Source organism: Mus caroli, chromosome 2 (assembly GCF_900094665.2).
Source record: "Mus caroli chromosome 2, CAROLI_EIJ_v1.1, whole genome shotgun sequence".
Lineage (NCBI taxonomy): Eukaryota > Metazoa > Chordata > Mammalia > Rodentia > Muridae > Mus > Mus caroli.
In genome coordinates, this window is record NC_034571.1 from 148,873,762 (window position 1) to 148,892,592 (window position 18,831).

At 46.3% G+C, this 18,831-nt stretch overlaps 1 protein-coding gene across 5 annotated transcripts in view; it reads right to left on the minus strand.

The window, feature by feature from the left end:
• Window positions 1-3,163: 3,163 nt before the first annotated feature.
• LOC110309491 (protein NDRG3) overlaps window positions 3,164-18,831 on the minus strand; it is a 64,810-nt gene continuing 49,142 nt past the window's right edge. For 3 of the 5 annotated variants that reach the window (XM_021182192.1, XM_021182202.2, XM_021182226.2), the window contains 9 exons: window positions 16,259-16,315; window positions 14,462-14,565; window positions 13,380-13,445; window positions 13,221-13,272; window positions 10,817-10,864; window positions 7,265-7,300; window positions 7,069-7,120; window positions 5,747-5,785; window positions 3,164-4,701 (listed from right to left, as the gene is read on the minus strand). In XM_021182192.1, the coding sequence (XP_021037851.1) occupies window positions 4,520-4,701; window positions 5,747-5,785; window positions 7,069-7,120; window positions 7,265-7,300; window positions 10,817-10,864; window positions 13,221-13,272; window positions 13,380-13,445; window positions 14,462-14,565; window positions 16,259-16,315 (636 nt within the window). In that variant the 3' untranslated portion in view covers window positions 3,164-4,519. The remainder of the gene's footprint in view (window positions 4,702-5,746; window positions 5,786-7,068; window positions 7,121-7,264; window positions 7,301-10,816; window positions 10,865-13,220; window positions 13,273-13,379; window positions 13,446-14,461; window positions 14,566-16,258; window positions 16,316-18,831) is intronic. The other 2 variants (XM_021182218.2, XM_029473870.1) reach the window with 1 other exon arrangement.

The following is an 18,831-nucleotide window of genomic DNA, read 5'->3' on the forward strand; positions in this document are numbered from 1 at the left end:
CTTCCTTCTTCAACGGCTTTGTTGGGTTCCTTCCAAGTTTTAATTATATACTCACTTTTTAGAAGTTTTCAAATATTTCTTTTTAAAATGACACTATGCACTGAGGATTATTTCCCCAGGCTGTCTCCAAACATCTGGGTTTAAGTGAACCTTGTGAAACATTTGAATGTTTGTTTCATCTTTCGTTGCCCTGTTTCATCTTTCATTGCCCCATGTACTGGCTAGTTTTGTGTCAACTTGACACAGCTGGAGTTATCACAGAGAAAGGAGCTTCAGTTGAGGAAATGCCTCCATGAGATACAACTGTAAGGCATTTTCTCAATTAGTGATCAAGGGGGAAAGGCCCCTTGTGGGTGGGACCATCTCTGGGCTGGTAGTCTTGAATTCTATAAGAGAGCAGGCTGAGCAAGGCAAGGGAAGCAAGCCAGTAAAGAACATCCCTCCATGGCCTCTGCATCAGCTCCTGCTCCCTGACCTGCTTGAGTTCCAGTCCTGACTTCTTTCAGTGATGAACAGAAGTGTGGAAATGTAAGCTGAATAAACCCTTTCCTCCCCAACTTGCTTCTTGGTCATGATGTTTTGTCCAGGAATTGAAACCCTGACTAAGACACCCCACAATCCCGTGTTCCTGTTCTCAATTTTCAGTGAGGCCCACAAAAGGCCCTACACATATATCAACAGTGTCTTAGATAATTCTGCTTTTCCAACACTATGGTAAGTGTTTCCAGTGAAGGGGCTGGGTTCTTTAACCTTTTTCAGATAGTCTTATTACTTTCAGCAGGACAAGATGTAATTTAACCTGTTTGGTTCCATTCAGCTGGCCAGGCACTGCCAAGGGTTTACGGTTGGCAGGAGCAGCTCACAGACTAGCATGAAGACACAGTGGGTGTCTTCCTTACCATAGAGACACACGTTGCCTGGATGAGGGCGTTGCTCATTAATGCCATGGGATGACATCCAAGTCCTGGAATTGTCCCTACTGAGTAGAGACAGGGCCTTGTAGGGATGACAATTCCTCTATGCTAGCCCCCAACCCAACCTGTCTTGCAGCCCTGTCATCATCTGAAGAAACAGCATTTGTCTTTGCTGCCTCTGTGCTGGAGCTCAGTATCCACAGCACAGAGTTCAGGAACACTGTACTGGCTGGTTTTATATGTCAACTTGACACAACTTGGAGTTATCACCAAGAAAGGAGCCTCCCTTGAGGAAATGCCTCCATGAGATCCAGCTGTAAGGCATTTTCTCAGTTAGTGATCAAGGAGCAAGGCCCCAGCCCATTGTGGGTGGTGCCATGCCTGGGCTGGTGGTCCTGGGTTCTATAAGAAAGCAAGCTGAGCAAGCCATGGGAAGCAAGCCAGTAAGCAGCACCCCTCCAGGGCCTCTCTGCATTAGCTCCTGCCTCCAAGTTCCTGCCTTGTGTGAGTTCCTGTCCTGACTTCCTTTGGTGATGAACAGCAGTATGGAAGTATAAGCTGAATAAACCCTTTCCTCCCCAACTTGCTTCTTGGTCATGATGTTTTGTGCAGGAATACAAACCCTGACTAAGACAAACACCAAGCAGGCTGGTGCCCAGGATTGGCTCTGGACAGCCCCTTCCTCTCAGACTTTGGGGACTCGGCAGCTTTGATGAGGATGGTGGTTCTGCTGCCTCCTGGAGGCTGGCATTTGCTCACTGCCAGGGCAACTCTCCCATCTGAGCTGCCCCGAGGATGAGGTTCAGGCTTAAGTGCATGGCTTTATGCCTGCCATGGGTAGCATGGGGGACTAACTTAGAGCAGCTGTGTGACCTCAGACACAGCATGCAGCTTGGGGTGTCTCTTGTGATGAGGGCTCCTAACGCTGACTCGGGCTCACTTTGCAGGGTAAGAGGGAGGATTGGAGGTGGTCAACTTTCTTGCTCTACTGCAGCAAGACCACAACCTTTAGGACCCTTGGGCCACAGCTGGACCCCTCCGGGACTCTGCAACATTCTCTTCCTGGTCTGGCCAAGGCATGGTAACTACTGGGGAAGATGTGGCCCAGGCAGTGGCAGTGAGGCTGAAGACAAACATGCTGGCCACGTTTGCACAAGAGATCAGATCACTTGGCCCACATCTGAGCAACATCCTCTGTGCTTAGGCGCTGTCTGTGGTGTCCCGGCGACAGGGTGGGCAGAGTGCTGGGGAAAGGCACCCAGGCTGCCCTGCTTCTCTCTAACCCCCTTTTCACTGCGATGACCTTGTGTGGAGGATGAGCTGCCTGCTGCTCAGGCAGAGGTGAGACAGTGCAGGGCTGGGAGGGCCGTCTTGTCTCCTGGGATTTTGTGGGCTCTTTTGTCTTGTTCTAGAGCTTGGACCTGATCCAAAGGGCCCACTCATATCTGTTCCTAGCTCCACTCCTTTTCCTACTGAGGATCTCCTGAGAGAGCAGCTGTATGTAGATGCAGCAGCCGGCAGTGCCTTGGGAGGACGATGCAGAGTTCTCTCTTCAGTCAGGTTAGAAGCTTGTGGTCCAGGGCCGTCGGTCTGTATGGCAAGTGGGGAGTCCAGAAGGACCAGCAGGCGTATGAGGGCATGCTGGATAGAAGAATGTAAGTCTCCAGGAGGCAATCAGATGGGGCGAGCAGACTGTGTTTCTATGGAACCTTAGAAACCTGTCATAACCACCAGCTCCCCTCCTGAGATAAGCAAAGCCCACCTCCATTCTCAGAGTGGCCATTCTTTCTACCCCATACGAGATGTGGCCTCCTAAAACTATTCCTTAGAGGACGGGGTATAGCAGCTGCTGGAGAATTATAGCCTGTATCTTAACAGGAACCCAGGAAAGTGTTTATAAATTATCACATGGCAGTGGGACCAGGAATTCCAGAGATGGTGGGACATAAGAAATGGATCAGCCTCCTCGGGCTCCGGCTCCTTCTCTTCACAAACAGCACTGCCCAGCTTCTTGGGAGTTTTGAAGGGAGCAGGACATGTCATGCAGATGGGAGTTCAGCAGGTCTCCCTTCACTGGCTATAAGATCTCAAACACATTATTTATTCTAAAGTCTCCACTCCTCTCTCTTCTAAGAGTTACTGAACGGGATAAGTAATCACAGGTAAGAAAATGCACAGCCTAGAACCAGTGAAAGAAACCCACCCAAGCCCTGGAGAGTCGCTTTAGAGAAATAACACCAGCAGCCGGGTAACAATGAGACATATACAGCTTTATTTAATCTGTAAAAAGTCACACTCTGGCAGAGTGACGCCTTTCTTATCTTAGCAGAAAGCAAGGAGTGTGTGAAAAACCTTTTCTTCAGATTTGGAACCATAGGACCCTGGCTGGGCTCACATCTGGATACTTCCAGAGTCCTTGTGTGTGGCAGCTTCCTCCCAGAGGGTCTCCCTGGCTGGTATGACCCCTCATCAACAACAGACAGGGGGGCAAAAATATTTCTACCTGGACAGGGCTGCCCTGAGTGTGTCCCCTTCCCTCCGATAAAGGGACATTACATACTTATGACCTTCCTGGAAAGTCACCTTCAAGGTGTCTTGGCTTCCATTTTGTCATCTGACATCATGATGGTGTGCTAATGGTCCTTCCTCTTCCCCAGTAAGACCCCCACCATCGATGGCATTTTTAAATATCACTCCATTTTTTCTGGAACTGAGGGATGGAGAACTGCTCTACATCAGACTTCCTGCAGATGCGTGGGTGTCTGGTAAGTGCAATCAGACGCTACAGGGATGGAGCACTTTCTCTCTGCAGAGTGAAGCCTGGTGCTCTGTTTTCCAGCTTTCTTGGCTATCTAGAGCTTAGGCCAGTTCTCTGGAGAAAACGCCGTGGTGCACCAGACATCATTCACAGGCTTCCGATCTATCCCTCTGACTCACACAATGACAGAGATGGATCCACGTGGACAGGGGAGGTGACTGCCACCCTGCCTGCCTATCTGTGTAATAGTTATCCCTTCTACTGGTCAAGGCAGTCAATGGCCCACACAGTAACTACAGTTTTGCATATTCCTCAGACCTGCTCTCTCCTGAAATCACTCTGCAAATACTGTTTGTTGTCCAAGTGGAACCAAAATCCAATCTTGTGGCCCAACCCACCCAGATATCCACTCTGCATATTTCCCTTAAAAAAATGCCACTGAGGATTCACAAAAAGTCCCTTTGCAGAAGCACTACAAGAAAGCATGTCTAAAGTCACAGAAGTGTGCACACACAGACACAGACACGCGTGCTCGCACACACATGGAGTTGGGAATTAAAGAATCTCATCAGATACATATTTGAGGGAGCATAGGGAAAGGCTGGCAAGAGAAGATATGGAGGTCAGGTCAGATGGAGGAAATGTTGGAATGTTACAGTAATGGCATGGGTGAGGCTCTGGTACACAGAGAGGGTGGAGAGAATGACACTCTCGGCTACTAGAGAGAGATGCTGTGGCCATGCGTGAGTGAAAGGAAGTAGGGGCCAGCTGACGGAATGAAATGTTCTATTACGGAGTGGTCATTTCAAGGAGGAGGGACTTGCATGGTCCAGGGGAGGAGATCTGCTTAGCAAGACACTTCCATGGTCTGGTGTCTGTCCAGGACATCAGGGGACTCACAGGATTCTTGAGTTCCATCTGACTGATTGCTGGTCACAGACCTGCTAAAGGGACTTTCTCCAGAGCCAATGCTACTTGAGGTGGAGTGGGTTCGTGATCGGGCGAGCCGGGTCATGCTGGCAGATGGTACTGTAACAAAGAACCAAGAGGTCAGGAGGAGGAGCCTGGTGGAGCTCAGATACTCTACAAGGTTCAGCAAAGATGTTCCCTTTCCCAGCCCCCCTAAGATGGCGCCCAGGGTGACATAAGGTCCCCCCACTCTGCACTATCTGCTGCAGGTGAGTGACTGTATGGAAGGCTGCTTTGACCCTCTGCATCTGTATTCTCCTCAGAGTCTCCTTTAGAGTAGGACGGGAAACCCTACAGAGTAGAGCCTCTTAGCTGTGCCCACGCCATTCATACAGTGATTAGGAGGTGGCTCTGGGAACAGACACTGGTCAGCAAAACCTGCAGTGCATGCAAGACTAATCCAAAGAAAGAACAACAAACCACACAAGTAGGAAGGTATTTCACAAACACAGTGCAAGCCCGATACAACAAGACTACCATCCGTGTCCACAGGCTACTGTTGCCCTCTGGGTAGGAGACACGGATGGGGAGAGGGGAGAGAAGGTGTTTTGGAGCTGATCTCTACACAGGGATGAGGGACGGGTTGTTGGGTTCAGGGACTGAGAGGGGAGGGACTCTGGGGATGTTTAATTTAGACTCCTTTTTTGCTACTGTTACTACTTTGACTGTAAGATCCTTTCAGTATTAGCATGGCCTGCACAGGGCCTTACCGGAAATGACTCACTATCTATTATTCTAGATCATCAGTCATTTCCCTGTTCGTTACTGGGATCAAAGGATACCATTATCTGCTCACAGATGCTATTTTACCTTGAGTCAAGGATTAGCAAACAGGTAGTTGTGGTGGCAGTGAGAGAGGGGCCCTCCCTGCTGAGCTTTTGCTGGGGCTGTCACCCTGGCTGAGGGGGAGAGGCTGCCTGGGCAGTTCTATGGAATCCTCTTTTCTTCCAGGGAGCAGGCCTGCTCTGTAGGGTTAACTCAGAACACACTGAGCCCTGTTCTATCGGGCTCTCACTGTACAGGGAAACCGCGGACATGCGGCAGGCAGCCAATGCAGCAGGAAGAGCAAAGTTGGGAGGCGGGCAGGGCCAGCACAAGAAGGTACCTGACTCGCTGCTGAGGTGACTGAGCTGCACATACGGGACTGGAAGCAGGATGGACACAGGAAAAGGCAGGTTAGTGACCCACAAGGACTAAGTGACAACCTTGGCTGCCTAGATGATGCTAACAGGATATTTGGCCAGGGATGAACGTTTCTGTCAAGGTCCCAGAGAAGAGTCTGATGTATGCACTTTAATGCCATGACTCTCAACAGACCAGGGAACCTATTCCACCCTCATCCTATACAGTCACCCTACCCTGGACTAGGACCCAGCTGCATCGTCAGGTATTTTTGGGAAAGGATGAGAACAGGCAAGGAGGGGACTCTTCCTCCTGATGAGCCAGAGGGCTGTGTGTGGGCTCGGTTGGTAGCAGCTCACAGACGGGGACAACATAGCCACTCTCGACAAGACACACATGGTCTTCCTGTCAGCTACAGTTCTGAACCCAGGGCCCAACTTCTGAGGCAGCTCTCAATGGTCACCATCCAATGGACAAAGATGGAAATACTGCCTGCTAGGCAGAGTTCTGTACTGGGGTTAAAACCCTCGAGAAGTGTAAATTTCTGTGACAAATGAGAAAGTTCAGGGGTCTGAGAGGTAAAAACCCAACACGGCAGCACATGACATACACACATGTGTGGACATGACACACACATGTGTGGACATGACATACACACATGTGTGGACATACACTGCCAGCTCATCTCTTGGCAGAACAGATTTTACTAATGACACTCCTCTTTCCTCCTGGAGTTTCTACTTTGTTTCTGTGGGCACGAAGTACATCTGCTGGGTTCAGATGTACCACATGCTCTGACTCATGGCTAAGGCAGTCAAAGCCTCAGTGGTTAAGATGTGAGCCCGGAGTCAGACGCTGAGGGTCAGCCACGGCTATGCTGTTTACTGGCTGCCCTAGGAGGCAATGCTCAACATTCTTGAGCCTCAGCGTGCTCAATGCCACTTCCTAAAGACAAGTATGGTAGCACATACCTTTAATCCCAGCACTTGGGAAGCAGAGGCAGGGGGATCACTGAGTTCGAGGCCAGCCTGGTCTACAGAGTCAGAGTTCCAGGACAGCCAGGGCTACACAGATACCCAGTCTCAAGGAACAAAAGAAAAGAAACCAACAAAATCAGTCTTAGTCTGAGGACATTTAGCTGTCCGCCTAACACATGCACAGATGGACGATCGCTCTGTACTCTGTTGTTCTCTACCTGAAGGCTGACAAGCACACGGGGCATGTCCTGACAACTGGGGCCTCCTAGATGTAAACTTACCCTATTACCTATACATTTATAATAAATAGAAAACGTATACTACTCACTGTAGCCCATTCCCTGCAAAAAGTACTTGAAGGCCTCGGTGAGCTTCCCAGGCTATGGGGACAAACAAAGACGGCATTAATTTCTGCATAGGTAGAGAGGGAGCAATGTGTGTATGTGTGTGTGTGTCTGTGTGTGTGTATATATGTGTGTGTGTGTGTGTATGTGTGTAACTATTATGAACACTTCCTTCCTTACCTGAACTACTTGGGGCAGTCCTCCACAGTCTGCCATCTAGAAGAGGAAGAACACCTAAGTCAGTGGACCTCCCCTGAGCCGAGTGCCCTCACCATCCCAAGTCCAAAGGGCAGGGCTTAATGGTAGGCTCCTTGATGCTTAACTGCATCATCTTTGGATCACTTCAGTTCGCTCTATGCCTTGGCATTGGCAATACCTGAGAGGGACACTCAGGCTGCCCATCCACAGGATGCTAAGGCTTGGCTTTCAGGCCTCTCTTTGGGCTGGCAGTGTTGCCAGCTACACCATTCACCCTGGCCTTGCTTGTACCCAAAGAAGTTAATCGCTCAGTCCTTCACTTTAGCCTGAGTACCTGGACACAGGTTTGTGTCACCATGTCTGCTTTCTAGTCCCCTTCATCTCTTTATTGTCCTTATTCTATGACAAAGGGTATGATGTCATCAGGAGGGGAGAGCTGTCAGGCCCCTCCCCACCTTCCCCAGCTGGGTCTGCCAGTGCTGCTCTTCACCTTTGAAGGGTTTTCATCGGGCCGTCTTACAGCTTTGCTAGTGTGTACTGGAATCCCCTGTTAAATCCTGACTCTTGGATTCTACCTCGAGGATTCTGACTGAATAGGTATGCAATGAGGCCAGAGAACTAGCATTTCTAACTCGGTGACAGAGGTGTAGCATCTGCCAGTCTGTACTTAGCACTGTTTCCAGTGCGTGTTGGCCAGACAAAACCAACATCCTCTTTTCAGATGATATGACCTGACCTCAGAGAGGGGCTATTCCGCTGACTTGCCTCAATTTAAAGGGATATGAAAGGTCTCGAGAGATGGCTCAGTAATTAGAGCATGTTTTATTCTTCTAGAAGACGAGGGTTTGATCCCCAGCACCCATATGGCAGTCCACACACTCTGCAATTCCAGACCTAAAGGATTTGCCACCTTTTTTTGACCTTCTTGGACACCACCAGTCCAGTCAAGCACATGATGTACACACACACACACACACACACACACACACACACACACTCAAACATACACTTGCAGGCAAAATACTCATATAGATATAGATATATAATGGTGCGTATATATACTATATATACACTATATATATATATACTATATATATTATATATGTATATAACACACACACACACACATATTTAATTCCATCAATGAATATAATATATTCATTGATGGAATTAAAATCCTTTAAATGGGAGCCATTATTTAAGACAGAAGGATGTCACAAAAGGCATTAGAATTTGAGAAAAACAAGCCTGAGAAACAACCACGTAATCTGACAAATATAAAATGAAACAAACTAGTGTGGCTGGGGACTTTTGCAAAGTTTTGAAGCTAAAAACTAGTTAGAAGTAAGACACTGCTGCACGGGGCTCTAATGAAAGCCCTTTGACCTTAACTGGGGCAAGGTCAGTCTAGGTTACATAGTGAGTTCCAGGCAAGCTGTGAACCACATAGGGGAGCTACTGTGTCTTAAAAAGAAGAAGAAAAAGAAGTAGAAAAGGAGGAGGAAGATGAGGAGGAAGAGAAGGGGCCATAAGACTCTGCCCTGCCTAGGGAAGCTAAAGGCAGTGGAGGGCTGGTGAGAGGATGTCATCACCTTCAGTGGACAGCTCCACACCATGCCCTTCAAGGGTAGTGTGCACTCTTAACCAATGAGCCTCTTCTCCAGCCCCCATTAGTTCTTATTACATTTTAAAGTTGCATTTATATAATGTGTGTGTGTTTATGCACGTCATGCCTGGTGGTGGGTGTGGGTGTGTGTGTGTGCGCGCGCGCGCGCGCCTGCGTGTGTGCTTGTGTGTGGACAAAGATGATAACTGGTGGGAGTCAATTCTCTTCGCTGTCAACTCAGGCTGTCAGGGCTGTGAGGCATGGCAGTGAGCGCCTTTACTTGCTGAGCCATCTAGGTGGTCCAGTGTTTTGTGAAACTGGGTCTTATGTAGCCTGAACTTGCCATCCAGCTGAGAATGGACTTCGATTCCTGATTTTTTTAACCTCCCAAGCAGTTTGTTTTTTGTTTTGTTTTGTTTTGTTGGTACTATCAAATTTGTAAAAATCAAATTTGAAGCCATAAATTTCTTTTCCATATTTTAGAGTAGCCTATTGGTCCCCTGCAGTCCAGAGCACTGTGAGTTAGGCAGCCTCAGAGCACCAGGCCTATGTGTGTTCTGAGAGCTACGTGTTGCTGAGGCAACAAGGCTTCCCTTTGACACACACTTGAGAGAGAGAAAAAGGGAAGAAGTTGGGAGTCCTGCGGATGATGGAGTCCAAGCAGTGGCAGCAGGCCACTAGGCCAGGTCCCCAAACACATGAGCAGAGATCTGTTTGGACAATGGAACTTCTGTCTGGGGGACACTTATGATACTCTTGATAATCTAGAAATGTATGACAAATATAAGTGGCCTAAGAGAAAAAAAAATCTGTATCCTTTATCACTAAGATGTGCTTAGATGTTTCCTTAAAAATACAACAGGGGCCAGGCATGGTAGCACATACTTTTAATCCCAACACTGGAGAAGGAGAGGCAGGCAGATCTCTCTCTCTCTCTCTGAGTTTGAGGCCAGCCTGGTCTACAAAGTGAGTTTGAGCACAGCCAAGGCTGTTATACAGAAATACCTTATCTTGAAAAACAAAACAAAACAAAACAAAGAACTCAGGAAATAAAGCATTCATTACTTTATTTCTTGTAATTTTGTAATGTTTACTTAATTTTCAGTAGAATAGGAAAATGTTTATAACATAAATGGAGGAAACAGGTATGGGGTTATAGATCTTCTAATCTTTATTTGCCTGTTTGTTTTGTAGGCCAGGATAGCCTGGAACTCACTATGTAGCGCAGGCTGGCATCAAACTTATAGCAATCCTCAGCCTCCTATGACTTGGAATTTTAAGTGTAGGTCATTATCTCAGCCGTTTTTTTTTTTTTTTCTTTAGACAGCATCTTTTTGTAGCTCAGGCTAGTCTCAATCTCACTAAAAATCTACTTGTGCCTTCTGAGTGATGGGATTAAAGGAATGCACCACCATGCCTAGACCTCCAGCTCCTCTGATATTATGATCTAAAAACATATAGAAAACAGACACTAATATTTCACTACATATTTCTTTTTTTTTAAACAAATTTTTATTAGATATTTTCTTCAGTGGGCAGGATATCAGTAATTTAGAAAATATATTCTCTGGGCTGGTGAGATGGCTCGGAGGGTCCCAGTGCTTACAGCTGAGCCTGATACCCTGAGTGCCCTCCCTAAGGCCCATAGGAGAGAAGGAGAGAAGGAAGTTATTCTAACTTCCAAGTGTGCCTTGGCATGTGTTGTTCCCCACCAATAAATACATAAATGTAATTCATGAATTTTTTTCTTATCCTTCCAGAGGGGGGGGGGGGCGGGGGTAGAGAAAGAGAGACAGAGACAGAGACAGAGAGAACAAACACAAACGCCCATAAGTGGGGAGAAGAGAATCACACAGTGTAGCTGAAAACACAGAGCTGGAGTGTACCTCAGTTATCACAATGGTCAGCTATGAGAGCAAATACACTACCTTTAGCAAAGTTGTATTTACAGGGTCGAGGCGAGAATTACATTCAACCTGAAAAAGAAGACAGTTCTATAAGCTGCTAGAATTACCATGTTAGTGACCTGACAATCAGAGAGATTAGGTCATATGTGATGCTTGCTGGGCTAATGGCTCAGAGTTTATCTAAAAAAAAAAAAATCTGTCATTTCCTTGTCTTTACTGAATAGCACAATGACTCTAAAGTCCCTAAGACATGTGGGCAGGCACCTCCCTTCTCAGAGAGGTGAACAGGACTGTGGCCCCGCCCTACTGGATCTCCTCCATGCCTTCCCAGCACAGTTGGACTAAGTTGTGTCCGATGGGCCTAAGCCTGTGTCCACCTCCCTGCTCAGCCCCTCCTGCCTGGAGGGAATGGATGGACAGACGGACGGCTGCCACGCCCCAGCCTCTGACTTTTCTGACTCAAGATCTCTGGCTCTCCAGTGTGAAGCTGAATTCTTTGTGACTGTTCCATTGTGATGGTCATCAAAATCGGGGATGATGGCCTGCCTCGTCTCCTTGTTTGTGATCTTGGCTCCTTATATCCATGAGCGTGTCCTCCAAGAAAACGGTCTGGGAAGATTATCTCTGAGTATATGCCCTATCACTGAGCCATATACCTCCAGCAGGCCAATATTTTAATCAAATAATTTTTTTTTAAAGATTTATTTATTTATTATACGTAAGTACACTGTAGCTGTCTTCAGACAGACCAGAAGAGGGAGTCAGATCTCATTACAGATGGTTGTGAGCCACCATGTGGTTGCTAGGATTTGAACTCTGGACCTTCAGAAGAGCAGTCGGGTGCTCTTACCCACTGAGCCATCTCACCAGCCCGATCAAATAATTTTTATCAAACAATTTTAATCAAATTTAATCACTTAATCAAACAACTTTTCCTTATCACATTTTCTAAGAATATACACACAGAAGCTATGATAAGAGCTGGGGATCCAGGAACATGTGTGACCATACATACCAAAAAGGAAAATGAAGTCAGTTCAAAACCATCACTGCTGTGTGCAATGAACACACAGAAGACCAGTAGGGTTTTTAGAGACAGACAAGAAGAGGTGGGTGCCTGGAGACGTGCAGAGGTGGAAAAAGGAGGACTGTGCAGGGCACGCAAGTCACTGTGGTGGCGAGTGTACAGTGCCGACACCCACAAAGGCAAACTCCGGGAGGCATGGAGCTGACTGAGCTGACAGGGTTTGAGTGCTTTAGCAGAGCAGTGGCACAAGTGTGGTACTGAGGAGGCAGTGAGCGGTCAGGGAGTGGATCGAGTTACCTATGCAAGAATCAGCAATCCAGGTGAACTTGGGATCTCAGGATTACTGAAGGGCAGGCTTACACAACTCCTCTAAAACCAGGAGATGATCGAGAAGCCAAGCTCGGGTCAGAGGCTCAGTCTGCTCTATGTGAGGGACAATGCAGGTGGGGTAAAAAAAACGTATCCTTTTTGTACAGAAAACACGATTCTACAGGTAGAATTTTAAAATATTCTAGTCACAGTGCTCAGAGTATAGTAGACAAGCCATAAATATTTTCTAGGAAATCAACTTCTGTCTCTGCATAATAAACTATGCTTTCCACTCTTCACTACTTTGTAATTCATATAATGTACTATGCCTCCACATTTAACTAACCACAGTCACTGAGGCTGTGTGTGTTTTCAGGCAGGGTTGGAGACAAAGCTAATGCTCTACCTCTGATCACTGGTCTCTGACACATCTTTGCATTTCCTAAATCCTGGAACAGAGATAGCATCTGTTACTCCTCAACATTGAATAGGAGATGCTCCAAATGATGCTGAATTAGTGAGCACAACCAGGTGTCAATAGCACATGGGGGCTTTCTCCTTGATATCTCGGGGATAACTCTTAAGTTCCTACCATTAGAGGCATGAGGGGCTCTGGCAAGAGAGGTGGGTCCGTGATTATAGAAGTGGGCTCTCTGTATTTCAGATGAAGCCACACCTCTCTAAAAACAGGAGTGTGGAAGTAAAATAAAATGGCCTTATTTATTTGGATAAGTTATACCTTAAAAATAATGGAACATGTTATTTAATCCAACACAAGGGAAAGGATATGGAAAGGCTCTCTGTAGCTTCTGCGCCTACTGGATGTGTGGTGGTAACTTCCCAAGTGGAAGGCTGACTGTAAACATCTGACAGTTACTGCCAGAGTGGACAGTGGCACACAGAGCCATCAAGGACCACACTGATCAATCTGAGGAGACCTGGTGATACTTCTGGGGAACTAATTTTCAAAGTATGTCACAGTAGAACCTGGTGGATGCGATTAGACACAGCATGACCTAGTGTGATCATGTGTCTACAGTGTCGGCAGGGTGCCTGCCATACATGCTGGACTACATCAGCACCACTTACCACAGCCTCCACAGCAGGTGAATTGTCCCCCACCACCAGTAAGGTAGAACACCTAGGACCAGGGGGAAGAAGAGCACTCGGTCAGCAAGGGAGCACCAACACTGCTGAACACGGATCAGTCGTGGCAGGCAGCGACTCAGTGGGGAGACAGGCACTTACTTTAGCGTTTTCAATCTGTTATCATTTTGGCCCAGTATAGGCCTTTCGATCTCCAGGTCTCTGCGCCTAGACAAACAAAGCAGAATCAGCATCATTTACAGGAAAACCAGGGCCTTCGTGTGTCTCCTGGACATGTCCTCCAGAGTGTGATGGTCTAGGAACACTGACTGTCCTCACACCTGAGGACGGAAGGGCCCCGAGCGGTGCCCTGAGCAGCCGCTTCCATGGCACGTGTGTGCTACAGAATAAGAACAACAGGGTTTGTGGGATGCTAAGAAGGGGGAGAGCTTGAAAACTCAAGCGGCTGCACTGCTGAAATCCTCAAGGCTGACTGAATTTCCAAGTGGTCTGTAGACGTGAGCACATTCCCTTGAAGAAGGAATGGTGTACTTTTATGTAGGAAGAGAATCTTACTTATAATAGCTTTGCACAGGACTTTTATCGTTATTTCAATTAAAAATAGGAAAGCTCTCCAGACCAGATTTAAATACTGGCATTGGGCCTTCCTGGCTGTGTATCTCTGCAAATGTACAGCTGACTCATGCAGCCTTCCCCACCACATTCCTTCTCTGGAAAACTATTCCTAGGGTAAGAATCAGTGCTCTCTCCTCAGCCTACCCTTGGACAGGGAGAGAGATGACAGTAAATTTTGAAATAATCAAGAAGAAAGGAGTTGACTTACATCCACATGCTACCCTGCCTGCTTCATGACAAGACGGCAGCAAACAGCATTAAAACCAAGCCCCAGTGACACCCCCCCCCCTTCCTACACGTGCTTGGCTTTCCTCTGGACCTCAGCATTAATTGCTTTTTCTAAATATATGCTAATTTGGCTTTTCTTTTTTTTTTTCCCTTAAAAGAGCCTAGAAACTGCAACTGTTTTTAGAACTCACAGTGTACTTCTTTAAAGCTCTTTTAAAAATCTCTCTTACAGCCCTTCCATCCTAGAATGATCAAACACCGTAGGCAATCCCATTAAACAACCATGGCAGGAGTTATTTCTCCTCTCTGCTTCCTTGAATGTCAGGCAGATTTTAGAGGTGGACTACACAGTTAACTAAAGGGTTGGGAGACAACTCTACCCATTATAGGAACCCAGGAAGAGCTGGAGGTTTTCTTGATTGATATCTTGAGCAATGTGCAGTCTGTAGGTTTGAATGAGGTCCAAATTGGCCTGCAACTCCTCCTAGAACGAGTGGAAGAAAAGACCAGTAAACTGAGCGGCAGAACACGTTCATCTTATTTAGTTTGTATTTTCAGTGACAAGAGCCACTGTGCTCAGGAGGGGCTGGGGGTGGTGTGGAGAGTAATTAATGTACCAACACTGAATGGCTTACATCTTCTAAGATCAACAACACTTATGGGCCCCATCAGAGTTCAGTTTCATATTCTGTGTCAAACCAGGGCACCAACTGGTAAATGGATATACCAAAGATAGTTATATAGAGCAAAAAATGCCAGGCCCAGGCAGTATATCCTATGATTTTACCTATTTTAAATTAAAAAATAGGCAAAAGTAAAGAAGAGCGGTAATGGAACAGTGAGTGTGTTTAGGGGGATTAATGAATAGGAAGAAGAGAACCTCTTTGTTCTCTTTGTATGGAGACGTTTTATACAATAATATATGTAGATATATAAGAGAATCCATAGGACGAAGGCCAGAGGCACACACTTACAGTATGTGCATCACAGTATATGGGAGTTATGCCCCCTTTGACAAGAATACAATATGGACGGAGGTTACCCACAAAAAACCAGATTAAAATCCCAGCACTTGGGAGGCTGAAGGAAGAGCATCCAAGTTTGATGCCGATCCTGGGGACAGACACTGTCAAAAGCAAGCGAGCAGGGAATCAGACGACCTAAAGTGATTGCCTATGAGAAACAGGAAATGGCTGTTTCATACATTTTCTATAATAAGCCTGAATAAGCTCCTCTTTCTAAATGTATAATATTAGTAAAAAATAAAATGAAAAAAAAAAGAAAATAATAACAGGAAGACTATAACTTTGGAACTAGACCCTGATTCAAATGTCAGCTCCATCACTTTCATGTGGACAATGGTGGTATATTGTGCTGTGTTTAAGGCCTTTGTTTTCCCTCTCTTAAAATTAAGCCAAGGTGCTGGAGAGATTGCTAAGTGGTTAAGAGCACTGGCTCTTCTTTTAGAAGATCCAGGCTTATACCACCTACACCAGATAAAATAAAAACTACTCAGCACGCACATAACCAGTAGGTGGTGACAGCCTGCTCTATCCCGACCTTCCATTCTCCTTTAGGGGTATTTAGAATTAAGGATGCAGACTAACTGAGCAGCCTCCGCACCTCCCTGTAACTGCCCCTCCACACCCCAGCCCCTCACAGCTCCGCACCTCATCGCTCAGTGTCTCCATCACTCACTTTCCCTTAAAAATCAGGACTGGAGGCAAATCCACCACCAACAGCTGTCCATCCCAGGACAGCAGCCCTCCTGCTGGACACCAGTGTCCCTTGGTCCCTGGCTGGATGAGGTCATCTCTAAGCTCCTTTCCCAATAGCAGTAGCTCAGCGCTCTTTGCTTGTCTCCTCTGAAATGTTTATTCCTGTGAAGCCCTTCCTGAACCTCCTGGTGGCTCTAAAGCTGTCTGCTGAGGCACTGGTGTTGTCAAACATACCCAGATGGCATTCTGCTCACGGGGGACAGGTGGGGAGAGGCTGTTTTCTGTTTCTCTCTGAGTGCCAAGATCCGTGAGGCTGAGAGAAGCCCCTCCTGCAGGGCTAGCCTTTGCAGGCCCACGTGCCCTTCTGACTGCATGCTCTCTGCAGGATCCACGCATTGCAAGGAGCCTCTTTCTTTCCTGAAGCACAGGAAGGCTTTTTGTACAAGCACTGGTGCTTACCTGACCAAAGTGATGAGCCAGAATTATGTCCACAATGTTGGTGGTAAAACCTGAGAGCTAAAAGATAAAAAATGGTGTTAAGCTGGGCGTGGTGGCGCATGCCTTTAATCTGAGCACTCTACTGGGAGGTAGAGACAGGCGAATTACTCTGGTCTACAAAGTGAGTTCCAGGACAGCCAGGGCTATACAGAGAAACCCTGTCTCGAAAAACCAACAACAACAAAACAAAAAACACCCCAAAAAAACCCAAAACGGTGTTAATAGAGCTAGCATGTGTGAGCATTTCACAGGCTGTCCACTAAAGGAAGGTGTACTTTTCTGTCCAAACATTATTCCTCAATAAAACAAGAGGTCACAGGGCATGGTCGCAAACAACTGTAATCCCAGTTACTAGGATGAGAGAGGCTAAGAGAGGAGGACCACAGTTTGAGGTTAGACTGGATGTATAGGAAGTTACTGGTCAGCATATGCTACATAGACCACTTTTTCAAACCAAACAAACCCTACAAATTTAGTGTGATATATTTGTGTGACACAGTATTTTCAAAGAAACATAGGAAGTCTGAAAATGGTTAGATTTCCATTCTAAGGTAGTATGGCATACTTTGAAATAGGGGCATTGTAGCAGGGTATTTTATAGTTACACCTACAGACCCATGAATTCAGAAGGCCAGGGTAGAAGGTTTAGTTTATTTTAGCACAGGACTTGGAGATTAACCCTAGTGACCTTGGGAGACCTAATCTCAAAAAGAAAAAGACAAAAAGAAAGCTAAAAAGGAGAGAGAGAAGGGGGTGGAGAGGGAAAAGGAGGGTTGAAGGAACGCGTGAGGAAACATGTTAGGTAGTGCTCTGAAATGTGCAGTCTGGGACTGTGGCCTCTGCTGCCTCCTCCCTGCCCCTAGTTCTGCATTTTCCCTGGGTTGATGGCGGGTAGAGATCGACTTACACCCTGCCCAAGATGTCATCCAAGACACAAAAAATAAGGTTCCTTCCAGTTTTAGCCATCTTTATTTCAGGGAGTGGGAGGACAAGCTATATTTACAGAATGTTCTCACATTTGAACATTTCTCTCCCAATTCTTCCCATTTCAAAACGATGCATCTCACAGTCTAATAAATGCGGCAATCTGTGTAAATCTGGAGACAGTCTATTTTCAGAAACAAATTTCAGCTCAACTCATCTTGCCAGTTCCCCGTTAAGCTTCTGCCTGGGTTCTGGATGGAATTCCCTCTGAGGACTTGGATGAGGTGGAGCTGGGAATGCAGGGAAGGAGGTTTGGTAGAGCCTTGGCCATGGGTGAAAGGTTAGGGAAGAAAGATGGCCTGAGATCACCCAAGGGCTGTCAGTGAGCCTCAGGCTGCAGTGAGAGAGGAGTGTGAGTAATGACCCAGCTCACTTAACGGGCTGTCCTATCCATAATGCTCAGAGACCCAATGTGCTCTATAAATGTCACCAGGCTGCTCCCTGTCTAAGCGTGGGGGTCAGGACATCCACATACTAGACAGACATTTACATAAGTCAGGCTGGGGGAGGATTCCACAGCTAGTGGCAACAGCATTGTTAGTACTCTCCATCCAAAGCCAGGGGAGGCAATATTCCCCAAAGAGAAACCCATGTAGGGACAGACAGGCAGACAGACAGACAGATTGTTCAGAATCTAGTCTGCTGGTAGGCAGAAAATATATGTAGGATTTCATTTGCCTGGAATTGGATAAGTAGACTAGGCTAGCCTGTCCCTGCCTTGAGCAGTGGGATGCCACCATGGCCAGCCCTGGATAGATTTTTCTTGTTTTTTAAGGCAGGTTTTCTTGGCTGTCGTGGAACTCACTTTGTAGACCAGGATGGTCTATACAGAGATCCTCCTATTTCTGCTTCCCAGAGTGCTGGGATTAAAGGAATGGCTACCAAGCCTGGCCTGGATAAGCTTGTCCTTACGCCAGTTCACCTCAGACTCTATTCTCCTCTCACGTCTGGCTTAAGGGACATAATTCTTTGGGCATACACTGTTCTACCCTTACTATTTTTTTTTTAACCCTCTATTATTGGTACATAGATTGTGTCACCTTTTTTGTCTTACAATGGTTTCACAAATATTCTGGCTTGGTGAGTTCTAGCTATATGACCTTAAATAATGTATTGATTCACTTGGTGAATTTAAGAACACTGGCTGCTATACAGTAAGCATTGGATACGTGTTAATTTCTTTAAAGATCATTATTAACCCTCTGCTTAGATCTACATCACTATAAAGTTCTCAGATACCAAAATACTGGATATCATGGGTTTGGGTGTCAATAAAAATCTATGACACATGTGATAAACAGGGTCATAGACCTCTGGAGAAACTTCTTTCAGTGGCAAATTACAAAGACACTCATGGTAACTACAAAGTATTTAAAAATGAAATTATGACATTAGTCATCTTTTAGCAGGATATGAAATTTGAGTTCTTTTTCTCTTATGGAAAACATCATTGCTTTCAGTTTGACATCCATAGATTTATATTAAATCACAGAAATACCACTTGTCCTTCAATAAGAAAACAGACTGCTTCGACTGGAAGCTGTAAACAG